Raw genomic sequence first — 19481 nt, 5'->3', positions numbered from 1 at the left:
GAATTTAATCAGAATAACTTATCCTTGTGTAACACTATAAAGAACATGCGATTCATCACCAGAGTTATCTCACTTAACATAATTTGAGTATTATCTCCTGCTCCTTACAAGGTGTCAGCCTTGGCTCAGTTGGTAGGAGGAAACATTCTAAGATCTAACACAAGTGTGAAAAACCTTCAGCCTCTGCGCATCGCATTGCGGTCTACAGGAACCAAAGCTGAGAAAACTCACTTTGAATTCAACTGTCCAGGGTATTGTGTGGCTTTGCCTGGGTCTGTTTAAATCTATTTGTTTTTACTGTTACCTTAACAGGGGTGTAGCTGGAAACCAGATTAATTTAAGGGTTTCAGGAGCTATTATGGTAGTAATTTGTAGACCTATGTATGGGCTTGAAATCTTTTATTTTGCTAATAAATGTTTAATTTAGTTTTCTAAAAATCTGTGAAGTCATGGCTGTCTTCTTACTTCTGAATTTAGGGCACACATCTCGAAATAGAACACATATTGCAAAACAGTTGTGACCATGTGATCAAGTTTCCCTCGTGGATTTGATCCGCCTGGCACACATCATCTGCCACATAACAGATGGCACACGGAGCCCGATTTTAACTCTGCGCAAGTCAGTGGGTTCTGAATAAGTTAAAATCTCACTCATTAAATCAGGTGCCCTCTTAGGTTAATGTAGAAGATTCCTGAGCACTATTTAACGATAAGGAGGGGAGTTCTTCTCCAGTGTCTCGGCCAGATTATCTGGACATTACCTCATTGCTGTTCATGGAACGGGTTGTGCACAAATTGGCTGTTGTGTTTCCTACAATATTTGCTACACTTAAAGAGCACTTCATTGCCTGTGAAGCCCTTTGGGACACACTGACGTTGTGAAAGCGACTATATAAACACAAATTCTTCCTTTCTTTTCCTGAATTCTAACCAACCTTCTTGCGGTCTTTGTTGCCTGACTGCATTGCAAAATACAATTTCAAACTTCTCTCTAGCATGTTTGTGTTTTATATCTCACTGTTCACAGAAAGAATAGAAATCAAAATGCTTTCAATGCAATATTATATAATCAGTGGGAAAAGCAACTACTCTAGCTCATATTCTATCACTGTACTTATGTTAAACTTGAGAGAACAAGCAATGTCTTTACAAATCTATCATTAATAGTAATTCTTCTTCTAAATTTATTCTGTAGAGAAATGATCAAAAGATCCTGAAACGTAACAAGACAATTTTTTTTTGCAGGAAGAGAGAATCATTTATTTGAATTTTTAAAATCCCAGAGTCGAGTTGTAAATCTGCACACCAGGAAGCCTTTCCAGTTTGGTGGTGGTAATCAGCATAATTGTTGTGGCTTTTTATTATATTATTAAAGCAGCCAGAGATGTAGCAAGACTCTACGTTTTTACATTTAAGAGGCCATGTCTGCCAAATTGAAACATAGTGGGGGAACTAGATCTTCCACAGCAATCCTTCAAAACAGATCCTGACCCACTTATTTGTTGACAGTTCTTCCACTTTGAAGTATGGAATGTGAAGCACAGTCAACTTTTTATGTAAATAGATATGCGGAGTACTTCATGTAGCCATTTTTCATATCATATGGCCAGTTAGCATGCCTATCGAGGAAACCATTAAGCATTAATGGCACATTGCATGTCCTTGAACAACCAGAAGTCTGGTCTCCTATTCAAAATGTTGTTTATCCATGTAGAGAACTTCTTTCTGGCATTAGTCCTAGTTGTCTTTCACTAGTTTGAAGCTATACATTTTATTTCACTGTCAACATTTATTTTGAATAAGTGCGCTATAATACCTTTATATGCCATTTACCTGTAAAGCTCTCTTTACCCTTCTTTCAATGCTATTTTTGTAGTACACAGCCAATTTGTTGAAGAGCATGGACAATTTCATTACTTTTTTACATGGTCAGGCACATGTGATAACTTAAAGGGGCTAACTTGTGCATTATGCCTGGGAAGTTTAGGGTTGCTAAAGGAACATTTCTAGTGAGCACCTGTTTCCCCAATTTATCATCATAGTTCAATTGCCTCCTGTCTAATCTGGTGTAACTCTCAATCTATTGAGTAGTTCAGTGTTTTAGCAGAGTTCCAAATCAGCACTCTTAAGGTGGATAGACATCAAAGCAGACTGGCTGTTCCATAAGGTAATGGAATATTTATCGCATGGGTCAAGGGAGGAAGGAAATTTAATCCCAATGAATGGGTGGATTGGGAGTGGGGGGTAAATATTTTGATTTTTCAAGCAGCCGCGTAACCCATCTGCAAAGTATGTTTAACAGAAATAGTTTGGTGCCAGCGAGAAAGCTACAGGGATTTAATTATTGTAAGCGGATGAATAATTATTGGTGCAATTAACATCCCTAGGAGACTTTAATGAGATATTTGCAAATTGTTTAACATAATTCCAAATTTAACTTGTGCAACACATAATCCTGGGGCTCAGAAAACTGGCCAGGGAAATGGAAGAGAATTCGAGAAGTATTTCAGGTGGGTAGTTAAACTTGTCATTGTACCATCTGAATAAAAGCTCACTTAGTAGGTCATAATAGATTTCATGTTGAATAATGAGCTAAATTTAGTTAAAAGCCTAATAGTGAACATTATTGACTGGAATTTCACAGCAGGTGCTGGAAATATAAGTCAGAAACATGAAGGGTCCTGAACCCGCCCCTGGGAGTGGGGGCTCACGGGTTTCATGGGATTGACCCCTAATTGCTATGAAATGGATTTGACGGCCACATAACAGTCACGGGGGTGAAAACAGAGGAGAGCCAACTCAAGCGTAGGACCAATTTAAACTGACCACAGCAGTCACTACTGTGTCAGCCGTTTCACTGATGTTGCTGTAGACTAAAAAGTCACAGAAGACTTGAATTACACAATATACTGTATTTTATGATCAGGTCACAGGTCCCAGCAGTCACACTGGTCAGTCAGCTGAACATGATCACACAGAGTCTGGCCAATTTACTTTGAGGAAGCGTGGGGCCTGTCCAATTAATCAGCTGTTATAATCAGCTGGGGACAGTTCGAATGGATCCCCACTTTCCCCTCTCATCGTTTGACTGCAACAGGTTTTTTTCAAAAGATATACTTTCCAATTCAGCGAGTGTTTAACTGTTTACGCACTGTGATCAAGAGAACCAGGCTGGTCGTCTTTGAGTTTAACAAAGAAAGAGGTTAGCTTTATTATACTTAAACTGATTTATTAAATAATAATATGCCCTGCCTTTCTCTCATATTCACAAAGTTCACACAAGCACACCAATAGATTGGTCATCTTAATTTATACTTTCAGAGAAATAAAAGGGGTATACAGTCCGTAGTTTGGTGACTCAGTTGGCTTCAGGTTGAATTTGGTGATCTTCGGTGGTCTCAATGCTTGATGGCTGATTTGGCTGTTTTCCTGGAGATGGTAGTGATGGGCTGAATTCTTCTAAGAAGTCTTTTTCTGCAGCAGGGACACCCCTGGATAGTCATGGTCAGCAAACAGGATTCGAAGCTTGCAAGGTGGGTTGGAGAGAGAGGAAAGAGGCACCCTACCTGGTTCTTTTCTCATCAGCATCTTAGTTGTTTATTCTCTTACTGAAGAGAAAGCAGAAGTTTAAACACACCCTGTTACATGGCTGTCACCCAGTGATTCAAACATGGTCTTGTTATGACATGGCAGGTGCTGTGTGCCAGGCAGATCAAATCCACAAGGGAAACTTGACCATGCTATTACAATGTTTTTGCAATTTGTATTTATTACGAGAAGATTTGTGCACTGAAATCAGAAGTGGTGAGTCCACTAACATCTTTAGATATTTTAACTAAATTAAAACATTTATTAACAAAAAAGAGTTCAAGCACGTACATAAGATTACAGTTACTTAATACTATAACAAATCCCAAAATTCCTAATTAACCTCACTCCCAACCTCACACCCTCTATAAGGCAACAGTCCAAAATAGATTTGAAAATTAAATAGCAAGCCAGCAAGTTGCCCACAGCACCCACTTGACAGTGGAATTCCAAAAGCTTTCCTCCACCTTTGGTTACTGGACACAGCAAACTTCTGCAAAAGGCTGTTTTATATGGTCCTCTTAGACCTTACATGGTTCCCCACAACATAGCCTTCTATTCTCTTTATATATGTTGCTCTTTCTTTAATCTATAAATTCCATAGTTCTATATGTCTTTGGAAATTTACTTTTCCCATAATATATAAATCTTTAATGTTGCCAATATGGTCAATACCTTTGGGAAAAATAAACACTGCTTGGCATTGCTTATCTTGTTAGTTGTAAACGTCTTATCATCCCTTTGAAACCTATATAGCTCCTATCTAAAAATGCAAATTTCCTTCACACACTACATGCTAAGCCCTCACCCATGTTTACTGATTAGTATTTCAAATGCCTTCTACCCCTAACTTCTTTTGATAATTTCAAGATTGCAGTCTTTCTGACTCTACTTCAATTAAATCAGCTACACAAACCATCCACACCCATAAACCTACTTTACAGTAAACCACAATATAATGAAAAAATGTTACTTTCGTGACAGTCGTGTCTAGTGTATTCCCCCTTGTAACTTAACCAGTTCATGTCTGGGAATCCTCTCAGCCAGTGTCACATTGTTCAAGTGGTTCAGTTTAGTACATTCCCATTGTGGCTTGATAAGTTCATTTCTGGGAAACCGCTGTTGAATACCCCAGGTGATTGCCTTGATGTCTTGCTAATACAGACAGGATATGTAGCTCACTCATATTCTCCTGAGACCATCCTTCTAGATGGGTCTTAGGGGATATGGTGTCTCCATCTCAATGGGTTAGAATGTGGTGATGCAAATTGGGTAGTCATCTTTGTCGCAAACTCAAGTCACAATTTTAGTTTGCATTTCAAAAAAAGTCTCTGCTTTTAAAAGTTCAGTTCGGTTTTCTAGACGTTGGATTCCCCAGCACTCTCCAGCAATGCAGTTACTGTCACGTTGGTGGGTAGGTGCTTGCAATCAGATTCAGAGTCTGGAACAGCTGACAGAGGCTGTGAGAGGCAAGGCCACTGACAGTTGGAAGATTGCGGGAGGCGAGGTCCATGCTGAGCCCCAGGCTGATGACGTGATTCTGGAGTTATTGTCATCACAGCGACTGCTGCAGCAAAAAGGTGAGGGAATATCTGACAGAGACTCCAAAGGGTATGTGCACCGCTGCATGGAAAGTGGAGGAATCCATCCACTATATCAAATACCTTTTGGAAGTCCATGTAATCCACGTAAACAGGATTACCCTCATCAATCCTCTCTGTTACCTCTTGAAAATACTCCAGCAAGCTTGTTAAATACAATTTTTTCTCAACAAATCAATGTTGGCCTTCCTTAAGCAACCGGCATGCGTCCAAGTGACTTGATTTTGTCCTGAACTTAGTTTCCCCAACAAAGCTAAACTGACTGGCCAATAGTTGCTGGTCTTATCTTTACACTTTGTTGAACAAGGGTGTAACATTTACAATTCTCCAGTCCTCTGACACCAGCCGAGTCCAAGAAACACTGGAAAATTATGGCCAGTGCCTCTGCAATTTCCACTCTCACTTCTCTCAGTGTCCTTGGATGCATCTCATCCAATCCTGGTGCCTTATCAACTTTAAGTACAGACAGCCTATCCAGTACCTCTTCTTTAACAATTTTAAATTCTTCTAGTGGATTAATTATGTCCTCTTCCATCATGAACTAATGAACTAGGTAGCATCTTCTTCCTTGGTAAAGACAGGTGAAAAGTATTCACTTAATACCTCAGCTATGCTCCCTGCCTTCGCGTGTAAATTCCCTTTTCGGTCCCACTCTTCCTTTTACTACCCTTTTACCATTTATATGCCTACAGAAGGCTTTGGGATTCCTTTTTATGTTAGCTGCCAGTCCCTTTTCATACTGTCCCTTTGCTTACCTTATTTGCTTTTTCACTTCCCCTCTGAACCTTCAATATTCAGCCTGGTTCTCAGTTGTATTATCCACCTGACATCTGCCACAAGCATGCTTATTCTTCTTCATCTTACTCTCTATTACTTCCAACATTCAGGGAGCTTTGGGTTTATTTACCATTTCCCTTTTGTGGGATGTAACTTGATTATGCCCCAACCATTGCTTCGATGGTATAGCACAATGCAGCAGAGAGAGAGACAAGGTGAGAGAGGACGAAACACCTGCAGTCTCCACCAGATCCTCGTCCTTCTTAGGTCAGCTGGGAGCTACAAGTGTATCTTGCAGGAGAGGAATGGCTGCCTCTGATTCTGGGGGCTCCTTTTATAGTGCTCAGAGTGTGCACAGCAGCTCTTCAGCCTTTCTGACAAGGACACCGACACCAAGTCACCTCAATGACAGAGAGGGCTCCTGCAGCATGATCAGCAGCCTGCCTCTACATCAGCTGCAAGTGCAGGGGTACCACCATGAAGATAATTAAGAAGGGAACCTAACTGCACTTGGGCTTCATGGGTGTTTGGATTTTGTACGTGTGAAGGCTTGTTTTTGTCATGCCGCCCAATAAATCTTTGACGCAATGCTGTTGGTCACCCTTTCAATTCTTGCTGCATTGTTAGATCTGATTTGTACTCTTGCTCCCTCAAAGGGTTGTTAGTGATGGACAAGGCTGCATCTGGTCAGCTCCTCAGGTTTGTCAATGTGCCCTTTGAACCTTGGTGCTAGGTGATGGAGTGCAAGATGAAGGAGGCTACAGCAGGTGTGCATAAAGGTGAGGCTTTATTGCACTAATTGTGAAAGGGCATCAGGGTCACAAGAAATGGATACGTATGAGATTATCCTCAGCTTCCCTCACACATCTCTCATTTCCCCTTGCCTCTGATCCAAGGCTCCTTCGACAGCACCTTATAAACCCACGACCACTACCATCTAGAAGGACAAGGGCAGCCGATAGATGAGAATACCACTACCTGGAAGTTCCCCTCCAAGTCACTCACCATCCTGACTTGAAAATATATTGCTGTTCCTTCACAGTTGCTGGGTCAAAATCCTGGAACTCCCTTCCTAACAGCACTGTGGGTGTATCTACACCACATGGACTGCAACAGTTCAAGAAGGCAGCTCACATCCATCGTCCCAAGGGTAACTAGGGATGGGCAATAAATGCTGGCCCAGCCAGCGAAGCCCACATCCCATGAATGAATAAAAACAATGTTATACCATTTGCTTTGCAGCCTCCTTCACATCCTCCTCATCAGAGGAGGAGTGGTGATTGATGATGCCCTCATTATTCAAGGCCTCCTCGCTCTGCAGTGCAAGTTTGTGCATAAAATAGTAGAGCACCATAATACACGAAACCCTTGCTGGGTCATTGCTTCGGTGAACCCCTGCACAATCTAGGCAGCGGAATCTTGTCATCATCAGTAAAATGGACTCAGGTGGACTTGTAACAGGAATTGTAACTCTCCTCTGTTGCAGCATATGGCTTCATCAAAGGCATGAGCAGCCATATCTTCAATCGGTAGTCCTTGTCTCTGAGAATCCATCTCTGAACACGGTTAGGCACCTGTGAATGCTGAAGGATGTATGCACTGTGGTCGTTTCCCAGGTACTTTGCACACATCTGAAGGATTTGCTTTCGATAGTCGCAGACTAGATGGGCATTGATGGAATGGAAGCACTTTCTGTTGATGAAGACACCTGCCTGGCCTATGATAGTCTTGATGGCCACATGCTTGCAGTCTATCACAAACTGCACCTGGAAGAATCCAGCAATGGCCCCAAACCCAATGGATCTCGCTGCCTGACTGTTTGTGTTGATGCAGTGGCACTTGTAGCAGCTGGTCTCTTGAACAGTGTGTTGGTCACTTCCTTAATGAAATAAAGGGCTGCAGCCTGGGAGATTCTATACCTGGTCCAATGGATCCCTGGGAAAATCTAGAGGCATAGAAGTTGAGCGGTAAGACGATCTTCAGAGCCATGGCATTTGGAACCCACCAACCCCCACAGGTCGCAGCTTGCCCTGAAGCACGGCATAGAGATTGGTGATGGCCTCCCTGGAAAGCTTCAGTCTGTGCTAATGCTGCTGCTCGAACAACTGGAGATTGTTCAGCCTTGAACAGTAGGCTCTTGCCCAGCGATAGGCCCTTCTTCGCACAGGAGGCAGATGTCGCACCTCTCCATGCCCTTCTCTAGCATAACCATCTGGAGGGTGGCCCTCTTGCTCGTGGTCTTGATAGACCCTCGCTGGTGATTGGCCCTCCCTCCTTCAGAGCTGCTACATATCCAAGTTTCCTGATGACACAAAGATTGGCAAAGTGATTATGAATTTGATATTTCCATTCCGATTGAGTGGGAAGGAGGGAAGACACTTATTTAAGTGTCATCTGTGAAGTGGACTACTTATGTGGGCCACTTAGAGTCCTCTACCTCTTCCTTGCATTTTGCATTCCATTGTCCTACAAGGGATGAAAGTACAGACCTGAGGGTAAGTGATCAAAGGTGCAGTATTCATCCAATGGAGCCAGGGCATTTTGGGAGGATGACTATGAGACGGATGCATCATAATGCAAAAGGATTGGGTTGAGTGGTAATGGTGGATTCATAAAAGAGCAAGTGATGAATTGCATAGAAAGTGAGAGCTGGGTGCTGCTGAGTGAGTGTGAATATTAATGTGACGGAGTACACTTAGTGTGACAGAGTGATAGTTAGGGTTGGGGATACGGTTGGATCAGCAAAAGGTCATTAAACCACTTCCTACTTTGCAATCAAGACCTAGGCAGTGCTCCAGCTGCTCACCTCCTCAGCTACCTCCAAACATGCCTCCTTGGTGAGAGTAACAGATTTCTTGCTCCCATTGAGGGGGAAACTGGGTGCTGCCCTCACTCTATGTCCAACCAGCCTTAACATCTCCAATTTCTATTTGTGCCCTGTCCCTTTAATGACAGCTGAGAATGCATTATGTCGTTGCACATCACGCCCAGTGTGCAGCTTGGAGATGTGAAACTAGAACTCAAAATTAAATGGTACGATTGAGCTTAGATTGCAGATTCCAATCCACATATTTGATTTCCAGGTTTCATCCACATAATTCCATTCCACTCCAAACCTGAAAGCTACCTTCATATTAATTGGTCAATGACTTGGGAATCTTGGACACGAATACTAAAACAAGATGTTCTCTGTTCAACAAATGCATACAAGAACATCACAATATGAATTTTTTTTGTTTCACTCAAGATTTAGTTTGACAAAACTGGCTAAAAAGAGTAACTATAAGGTTTTATTAGCTTTCCCAATTGTTTGCTATACCTGCATGCAACCTTTTGCGACTCATGCACTAGGACACCCAGCTCCCTCTGCATCTCAGAGCTCTTCAATCTCTCACCATTTAGATAGTATGCTTTTTTTTCAAAATTGACAATTTCGCATTTTCCCACATTATACTCAATTTGCCATATCTTTGCCCTCTCACTTAACCTATCTATGTCCCTTTGTAGCCTCTTTATGTCCTCTCCACAACTTACTTTCCTATCTTTGTGCAATTCAGCAAATTTAGCAATCATACCTTCGGTCCCTTCATCCAAGTCATTTATATAAATCGTAAAAAGAAGTTCAGACAGCAGCCTTGATCCCTGTGGCACACCATTCATACATCTTGCCAATCAAAAAAAAACCCATTTATGCCTACCCTCTGTTTCCTGTTAGCCAATCTTCTATCCATGCTTTTATTTTCTGCAATATCCTTTGATGTGACACCTTATCAAATGCTTTCTGGAAAGCAAAGTACAGTACATCCACTGGTTCCTCTTTATCCACAGCACATGTTACTTCTTCAAATAACTCCAATAAATTGGTTAAACATGTTTCCTGTTCACGAATCCATGTTGACTCTGCCTGGTTAAAGCAGGGCACTTAGATAACTTCAAGGTAATGTCTTTAATAATAGCTTCTAACATTTTCTCTATGACAGATGTTAAGCTAACCGGCCTGTATATTCCTGCTTTCTGTCTCCTTCCCTTTTTGAATAAAGCAGTTACACTCGTTATTTTGCAATCTAATGGAACCTTTCCTGAATCTAGGGAGTTTTAGAAAATTAAAACCCAATGCATCAACTATTTCCATAGCCACTTCTTTTAAGACCCTAGGATGAAGTGCATCAGGACCCAGAGACTTGTCAGCCCACAGCTCCAACAATTTACTCAGTACCACTTCCCTGGTGACTGCAATTTTCCTGAGTTCCTCCATCCTTTTAGAGTTAGCATAATTCTTTTATATTTTTAATTTTATTTTGAAAAATTAGTTCATTTACAAATATAGCGATTTATAGTATTTGAATTTACAAGGTATAATGTTTTAATTTTGTATCTGACAAGAAATGTAGTACAGAACCTAGCTTTTACATTGTTTGTAATAGTAAAATCTTGTTTCATTTAAACAGTTGCACTTCTCAGTGAACGCAACTACAACGTTAAGTGAGGAATTATTGAAATGCTCTTGCCAAGCGCCTTAAAGGCGCTACATAAATGCAAGTTGTTGTTTTAAACATCCCTTTCTCGCATTTGAAATCTGCTGGTTTAAACTGTTTTTTTAACTACCTCTTATAGCTGAAGTCTCAGACGCTCCTTAAACACTTAGCTAAAACTTCTCAGAAGACACCGACCAACAGCCGTTCAAGAGGATATAATTAAAAGTCGGCGGATTTCCTTGGATTTTTTTTTAAGAAGCACCTGCTGGTCCGCCGAATGAGAAGTTCCATATCAACTCTTGACAGCACAACAGCTCGTTCGCGCCAATGTATCACTACTACCCCAGCCACCTAATACAGCAGCCCTCTTTTAAAGGGAAACAACGATTAAATCCCACTTGCTGTATTGAGAAACTCACTACTTTGCTTCGGAAACGTTCGCGCGCTCCTTCCAAGTCAAATTGACCTTCACAAACATGGCCGCCGCGATGGCGGTTTGCTCTCTCTGCGCAGGCGCCGAGGTTCCCTCTTGCGCTCTGATGGTGACTCTTTGGCGACTCTCCCGACTTCTTGTTCCAGAAGTTTCTCTAAATCGGCGGCGCTGGTAGGAGCGAGATGGCGGCCGAGCGGTGAGTGTGGTGGCTTGGCATTGGTGATGGCGTTAAGTGCGGTCCTAGCAGTGAGTGTTGCTAATAACTGCCCCTCCCCATTTTTTGATCTTTTTGTTTTGACAGAGTTTTTACAGATCAGTTCATAGCAGGAGGTCCGGAGAAAGCTCTGGAGGTGAGTGAAAGCTTTATCTGTTTAAATGCGCGGCCTGTTAGTTCCTGATATGGCGAGAGTTGGCTGTACACAGCCACTTCGCCTGGGGCTTGAACATGTGGAGGCGAGACCGAGCCCGGGTGCAGCATAGCCGTAGGGCAGCTAATTGGAGCAAAATACACATTTTACATTCACAGAAACTCGTAATACAGCAGGAATCCATTCTTTGATATACTTAGCCGATTTTTTCCTAATCATTCACGGTTGTGAGTATTGCTGATAAGGCCAGCATTTATTCCCATCCCTAACTGCCCTTGAGAAGGTGGTGGTAAGCTGCCTTCTTCAACCACTGTTGTCCATGTGGTGCAGGTACACCCAAGATGATGTTCGGAAGGGAATTTCAGGGTTTTGATCCAGTGACAGTGAAGGAACGGCGATACCGTTCCAACTCAAGATAGTGTGGGGCTTGGAGCAGAACCTGGAGGTAGTGGTGGACCCAATGTGCCTGATGTGAGTTTGGAAGGTGCTGTTGAAGGAACATCGGCAGGTTACCTAGACCCTCAGCTCTGGAATTCTCTCCCTAAATCTCTCTACACCTGTACATTACTTACCATCTTTAAGACTTCCCAATTAGAGCCTAACTCTTTCACCAAGTTTTAACCATCTGCTCATATGTCTCCTTGGGTAGGTTGGTGTAATTTTAGTTTATAATAACTCTGTGAAGCACCTTGGGATGTTTTATTATTGATAGAGGAAGTATTCTGAAGGCTTGATGTGCTTAAGAGTTGATAAGTCACAAGGGCCAGATGCATCTGAGGATACTGAAGAAAGTGATGGTTGAAATTGCTGTGGCACTGGCCATAATCTTCCAATCCTCCTCGAATACAGGGTGGAATTGGAAAAACATTGAGGATCCTGAATACTTGATTAGAAAATTGCACCCTTGTTTAAGAAAGGGTGTAAGGATAAGCCCAGCTACTACAGGCCAATCAGTTTCACCTCAGTAGTGGGAAAGCTTTTGGAAGCAATAATCTAGCTCAAAATTAACCAGTTGCTTGTAGAAATGTGAATTTTGACCTAAGGACAGCCAGTATGGGGTTTAAGGTAAAATTGTGTTTAACTAATAGGTAACAGAGTTAGTGAGGGTGATGTAGTTGCTGTTGTGTATGTGGACTTCTGAAAGGTGTTTGATCCAGTGCCACATAACAGGCTTGTCAGCAAAATTGAAGGCAATGAAATAAGATGGGGAAGAGCCAATGGGGGAGCCAATAGACGAGTAATCCAGAAGCCAAGGCTGATACAACGGTGTCACTGGTTCAGATCCTACCACGGCAACTGGTGGAATCTGAATTAAATCTTAAAAAAAACTCTGCAATTAAAAGCTAGTCTTGGTGATGGTGCCATGAAACTATCATAGATTGTCATAAAAACCCATCTGGTTCCCTTAAGGGAAGGAAATCTGCCAACCTTATCTTGTCTGGCCTACATGTGACTCCAAACTTACAGTAATGTGGTTGACTCTTAACTGCCATCTGTAATGGCCTAGCAAGCCATTCAGTTCAAGGGTAGTTAGGGATGGGCAACAAATACTGGCCTTGCCAGTGACACCCGCATTTAAGGGGCAGTGGAAGCATAGATAGGAAGCTGGCTGAGTGACAGGAAACAGAGATTAGTGAGGTGGTAGTGGGATTGGGGTAATGTCACTGGACTAGTAATTCAGAGGCTCAAGCCTGGGGTCACTGATTTAAATCCCACAGGTGCAAATGGTGGAATTTAAATTTAATTAGTTAAAACTTAATTACCATTGAAATAATTAAAAGTTAGTTCCAGTGATGGGGACAGTAAAATCATTGTCAATTGTCATAACTCATCTGGTTCGCTAATGTCCTTTGGGGAAGAAAATCTGCTGTCCTTACCTGGTATGCGGCCTTAATTGCCCTCTGAAATGGCCTAGCAAGCCACTCAGTTGTGCCAATTGTGTCAAACTGTAACAAAATCAAAAAGGAATGAAACTGGATGGACCACTCGACATTGACCTCAGTACACCCAGCCCTGTAAACCCGGCAGAATTTTCCTTCCTAACATCACAGAATCTCTCAATGCAGAAGAGGCCCTTCGGCCCGTCGAGTCTGCACCGACACAGGAGAAACATCTGACCTACCTACCTAATCCCATTTACCAGCACTTGGCCTATAGCCTTGAATGGTATGACGTGCCAAGTGCTCATCCAGATACTTTTTAAAGGATGTGAGGTAACCCGCCTCCACCGCCCTCCCAGGTAGCGCATTCCAGACCGTCACCACCCTGTGGGTAGAAAAGTTTTTCCTCACATCCCCCCCCCCCCCTAAACCTCCTGCCCCTCACCTAGAACTTGTGTCCCCTCGTGACTGATCCTTCAACTAAGGGGAACAGCTGCTTCCTATCCACCCTGTCCTTGCCCCTCATAATCTTGTACACCTCGATCAGGTCGCCCCCTCAGTCTTCTCTGCTCCAACGAAAACAACCCAAGTCTATCCAACCTCTCTTCATAACTTAAATATTTCGTCCCAGGCAACATCCTGGCAAATCTCCTCTGCACCCCCTCCAGTGCAATCACATCCTTCCTATAATGTGGCGATCAGAACTGCACACAGTATTCCAGCTGTGGCCCCACCAAGGTTCTATACAACTCCTACATGACCTCCCTACTTATATAATCTATGCCTTGATTTATAAAGGCAAATGTCCCATATGCCTTTTTCACCACCACACTAACATGCCCCTCCGCCTTCAGAGATCTGTGGACACACACGCCAAGGTCCCTTTGTTCCTCAGAACTTCCTAGTGTCATGCCATTCATTGAATACTTCTTTGTCAAATTACTCCTTCCAAAGTGTATCACCTCACATTTCTCAGGGTTAAATTCCATCTGCCACCTATCTGCCCACTTGACCATCCCATCTATATCTCCCTGTAGCCCAAGACACTCAACCTCACTGTTAACCGCCCGGCCAATCTTTGTGTCATCCGCAAACTTACTAATCCTACCCCCCACATAGTCATCTATGTCGTTTATATAAATGACGAATAATAGGGGACCCAGCACAGATCCCTGTGGTACGCCACTGGACACTGGCTTACAGTCACTAAAGCATCCTTCTGACATCACCCTCTGTCTCCTACAACTAAGCCAATTTTGCATCCACCTTATCAAATTACCCTGTATCCCATGTGCATTTGCCTTCTTTATAAGTCTCCCATGTGGGACCTTGTCAAAGGCTTTGCTGAAATCCATATAAACTACATAAACTGCACTACCCTCATCTACACACCTGGTCACCTCAAAAAATTCAATCAAATTTGTTAGGCATGACCTCCCTCTGACAAAGCCATACTGACTGTCCCTGATCAAACCTTGCCTCTCTAAGTGGAGATAGATTTTCTCCTTCAGAATTTTCTCCAATAGTTTCCTAACCACTGACGTGAGACTCACTGGTCTGTAGTTCCCTGGCTTATCTCTACAACCCTTCTTAAATAGTGGAACCACATTAGCTTTTCTTCAGTCCCTGGCACCTCCCCCGTGGCCAGAGAGGAATAAAAAATTTGGGTCAGAGCCCTTGCGATCTCCTCCCTTGCTTCCCTCAGCAGTCTGGGACACAAATCATCCAGACTTGCAGATTAGTCCACTTTTAAGCCTGCCAACACCTCCAATAACTTGTCATTCCCTATATCAATTTGCTCAAGAACCTCAAAGTCTCTCTCCCCGAGTTCCATACCTTCATTCTCATTCTCTTGGGTGAAGACAGATGTGAAGTGTTCGTTCAACATCTTGGAGGCTTGTGCGAAAACTGGGAGAGCTGTCCCACAGGCTAATCAAGCAACAGCTTGACATTGTCATATGCATGGAATCATTGCTTGCAATGTCCCAGACACCACCATCACCATCCCTGTATCTGTCCTGTTCCACCAGCAGGACAGACCCACCAGAGGTGGCAGCACAGTGGTATACAGTCGGGAGGGAAATTGCGCTTGGAGTCCTCAAAATTGACTCGACTCCATGAAGTCTCATGGCATCAAGTCAAACATGGGTAAGGAAGCCTCCTGCTGCTTACCAGCTGCCAACCCCCCACCCCTGCTGATGAATCAGCATCCTTCCACCTTGAACACCACATGAAAGAAGCAATGAGGGTGGCAAGAGCACAATGTACTCTAGGTGAGGGAGTTCAATGTCCATCACTGAGAGTGGCTCAGTAATATGACTAATGACCAAGCTGGCTGAGTCCTAAAAGACATAACTGCTAGGCTGGGTCTGGGGTAGGTAGTGAGCAAACCAACAAGAGGGAAAAACCTACTTGACTTTGTCCTCATCAATCTTCCTGTTGCCGATGCATCTGCCCATGACAGTATTGAAGGAGTGACCACCACATAGCCCTTGTGGAGACCATAAAGCGTAGGAGCAGAAGTAGGCCATTCGGCCACTCGAGCCTGCTCCACCATTCAATGAGATCATGGCTGACCTGATAATCCTCAACTCCACTTTCCTGCCTTTTTCCCATAACCCTTGATTCCCTTACTGATTAAAAATCAGTCCATCTCAACCTTGAACATATTTGATGACCCAGCCTCCACAGCCCTCTTTGGTAAAGAGTTCCACAGATTGACTACCCTCAGAAAAGAAATTCCTCCTCATCTGTTTTAATTGTAAGACGACCCCTTAATCTGAGATTAAGCTCTCTGGCCGTAGACACACACAAGGGGAAACAGCTTCTCAGCATCTACCCCATCAAGCTCCCTAAGAATCTTATATGTTTCAATAAGGTCGCCTCTCATTCTTCTAAACTCCAATGAGTACAGGTCAAACCTACTCAACCTCTCCTCATCAGAAAATCCCTCCATCCCCAGGATCAGCCTAGTGAACCTCCTTGGACTGCCTCCAATGCCAATATATTTTCCCTTAGATAAGGGGACCAAAATTGTTCACAGTATTCTAGGTGTGGTCTAACTAGTGCCTTGTATAGTTTTAACAAGACGTCCATATTTTTTACTCCATTCCCATTGAAATAAAGGCCAACATTCTATTTGCCATCTCTATTACCTGCTGAACTTGTATGCTAGCTTTTTGAGATTCATGCACGAGGACCTCAAATCCCTCTGTGCTGCAACTTTCTTCAGTCTTTCTCCATTTAAGTAATATTCAGCTCCTCTATTCTTCCTGCCAAAGTGCATAACCTCACACTTTCCCACATTATATTCCATCTGCCACGTTTTTGCCCACTCACTTAACCTGTCGTTAACCTCCTGTAGACTCTGTGTCATTCTCACCATTTGCCTTCCCACCTATTTTTGTGTCATCTGCAAACTTGGCAATAGTACATTCATTTCCCTCATCCAAGTCATTAATATATATTGTAAATAATTGTGGCCCCAGCACTGATCCCTTTGGCACTCCACTTGTTACAGGTTGCCATTATGAAAATGCCCCCCCGTAGCCCAACTCTCTGTCTTCTTTTAGTTAGCCAATCCTCTATCCATGTTAATATACTACCCCCAACACCATGGGCACTTATCTTATTAAGTAGCCCTATGTGCAGTACCTTATTGAATGTCTTTTGGAAATCCAAATATATTCCATTTAGTGGTTCCCCTTTATCAATCCTACTTGTTACCACCTCAAAGAATTCTAATAAATTTGTCAAACATGATTTCCCCTTCACAAAGCCATGCTGACTCTGCTTGATTATATTATCTCTTACATTGAGGGTACCCTCTATCATGTGGCATGGCCACTATGATAAATGGGAAAGATTTAGAATATATGTAGCAACTCAAAAATTGGCATCCGTGAGGCACTGACGGCCTTCAGGAGAAGCAGAATTTTATTCAACTATAATCTGTAACTTTGTGGCCCAGCATATCCCTTATATCCGGCAGAATTTTAATATCTGTATTAACTTGAGTTTAACATCAACCTGTTTGTTATGCGTTGTTAATAGAGCTAAATGCAGTTTAAGTAAATGGAGCACTTTGTAGTTCTAAATGTAGCACTTAAGGGAGAATGCAACAAATCTATATTGTTTTAAACCATCTGATCAAAGAACATAGGTTAAATGGCATACTCCAGTTTATCTGACAGATAAGAACCAAAGCAATAACAGAAATATTGCCGCTCCTGTGTAAGTATTTCCATATTCCAAGGCTGATGAACGGCTATTCTGCAGAACAGCCACAATGGAGAGTCTTAACCTATTTGCAGATTCCTCCATTACCATCAGGTTGGGTGTTCAACTCTGCTTCAATGAAGAGTGCAGGAGGGCATGACTGGAGCAGCACCAGCCATACCTAAAAATTCGGTGTCAACCTGGTGAAGCGATAACACAAGACAACTTGCATGCCAAACAGTGGAAGCAGAATGTGAAAAGTAGCTAATCAATCCCACAATCAACGGATCAGATCTCAACTCTGCAGTCCTGCCGCATCCATTCGTGAAAGGTAGTGGACAACTAAACAACTAACAGGAGGAGGCTCCACTAATATACCCATCTCAATGATGGGGGACCCCAGCACAACAGTTTGCAACCATCTTCATCAAAAGTGCCAAGTGGAAGATCCATCTCGGCCTCCTTCGGAGGTTCCTTGCATCACAGATGCTAGCCTTCAGCCAATTTGATTAATTCCATGTTATATCAAGAAATGGCTGAAGGCGCACTGGATACTTCCAAGGCGATGGGCCCTGACAATATTCTGGCAGTAGTACTGAAGACTTGTGCCCCAGAAAGAGTCTTGCTCCTAGTCAAGCTGTTCCAGTACAGCTACAACACTGGGATCTACCCGGCAATGTGGAAAATTGCCCAGGTGTGGCCTGTCCAGAAAAACAGGGCAAATCCGCCTTTGCCCATTACTGCCCCATATGTCGTCTCTCTTATCATCTGCAAAGGTGATGGAATGTGTTGTCAAAGTGACAGCATTCGACCGAGTGTGGCATCGGAGGACCCCTAGCAAAACTGAAGTCAATGGTAATCGGTGGTGGGGGGACCTCATCATTGGTTGGAGTCACACCTAACACAAAGTAAGATGGCTGTGGTCATTGGTTGTGTTCATTAGGAGCAAGAGTATGCCATTTGGCCCTTTGAATCTATTCTGCCATTCAATAAGATCATGGCTAATCTAGTTGTGGTCTGAATTCCATCTGATCCCCCCTTCCCCCCTACCTCCCCAATAACCCTTGACTCCCTTGTCTATCAAAAACCTGTCTAACTCTGCTTTGAATAAATTCAATGACCCAGCCTCCATTGCACGCTGGGGAAGAGAACTCAAAATAATTCTCCTCATCTCACTCTTAAAAGGGAGACCTCTTAGCCTTAAACTGTGCCCTGTAGTTCTAGTCTGCCCCACAAGTGGAAACATCCTCCTGGTATTTACCCTATCAAGTCCCCTCAGGGCCTTACATGTTTCAATAAGATCACCTCTCATTCTTCTGAACTTAAATGGGTATAGCCCCAACCTGTTTAACCTTTCTTCATAGGATAAGCCTTTCATCTCAGGAATGAGTCGAATGAACCATATCTGTACTGCTAATGCAATTGTATCTTTTTTCAAATAAGGAGACCAAAACTGTACTAAGTATTTCATATGTGACCTCATCAAGGTCCTATGCAGCTGCAGTAAAACTTCTTCAACTGCTGTGTCAATGACCATCCCTAAAATCATAAGGTCTAAAGTGGGGATGTTCACTGATGCAGCAAGACCTGGGCAACATTCTGACTTGGGTGCTAAGTGCCAAGTAACATTTGCGCCATACAAGTGCCAGGCAATGACTATCTGCATCCAGAGAGAATCTAACTATCCCCCTTTGACATTCAATGGCATTGTCATCACCAAGTCCTCCACTCAAAATCCTGGGGGGTTACCATTGACCAAAAACTGAACTGGGCTAGCCATATAAGAAATAGTTACATGGATGGATTAGAGAAACTAGGGCCTTTCTCCTTGGAGAAAAGATGTTTCAGAGGAAATTTGATAGAAGTGCTCAAAATCAAGAATAGGTAGAAACTGTTCCCATTGGTGGTAGGATTGGGAACCAGAATACACAAGTTAAGGTAAATGGTAGAATACCAGAAGCAACAGGACGAAAAACCTTTTTAAGCAGTGAATGGTTAACATCTGGAATGTACTGTTTTGAGTGTGTGGTGGAGACAGATACACTTGTGGGTTTGAAAGGAAAGTGGATAATTAATTGAAGACTGAATTTTCAGGCCAACTGGGAAAAAGCAGAGGAGTGAGGCTAGATGAGTTGCTCTGG

The 19481-nt window shown here is 42.9% G+C and overlaps 1 protein-coding gene and 1 long non-coding RNA gene across 3 annotated transcripts in view; one reads left to right on the top strand and one right to left on the bottom strand.

The window, feature by feature from the left end:
• Positions 1-3181: 3181 nt before the first annotated feature.
• LOC144682951 (uncharacterized) lies at positions 3182-10934 on the bottom strand. Its single transcript, XR_013577136.1, has 3 exons — positions 10861-10934; positions 9665-9870; positions 3182-3608 (listed from the first exon to the last, which is right to left on the bottom strand). It is a non-coding gene; the product is annotated as an uncharacterized LOC144682951 (long non-coding RNA).
• A 28-nt stretch (positions 10935-10962) lies between these two features.
• sugt1 (SGT1 homolog, MIS12 kinetochore complex assembly cochaperone) overlaps positions 10963-19481 on the top strand; it is a 143141-nt gene continuing 134622 nt past the window's right edge. The window contains exons 1-2 of one of the 2 annotated variants that reach the window (XM_078545876.1): positions 10963-11070; positions 11176-11224. In XM_078545876.1, the coding sequence (XP_078402002.1) occupies positions 11057-11070; positions 11176-11224 (63 nt within the window). In that variant the 5' untranslated portion in view covers positions 10963-11056. The remainder of the gene's footprint in view (positions 11071-11175; positions 11225-19481) is intronic. The other variant, XM_078545877.1, reaches the window with a different exon arrangement.

Source organism: Cetorhinus maximus, chromosome 7 (assembly GCF_964194155.1).
Source record: "Cetorhinus maximus chromosome 7, sCetMax3.hap1.1, whole genome shotgun sequence".
In the NCBI taxonomy this organism is placed as follows: domain Eukaryota; kingdom Metazoa; phylum Chordata; class Chondrichthyes; order Lamniformes; family Cetorhinidae; genus Cetorhinus; species Cetorhinus maximus.
The sequence above is the reverse complement of the archived record's forward strand: the minus strand, read 5'-3'. Positions and strand labels throughout refer to the sequence as shown.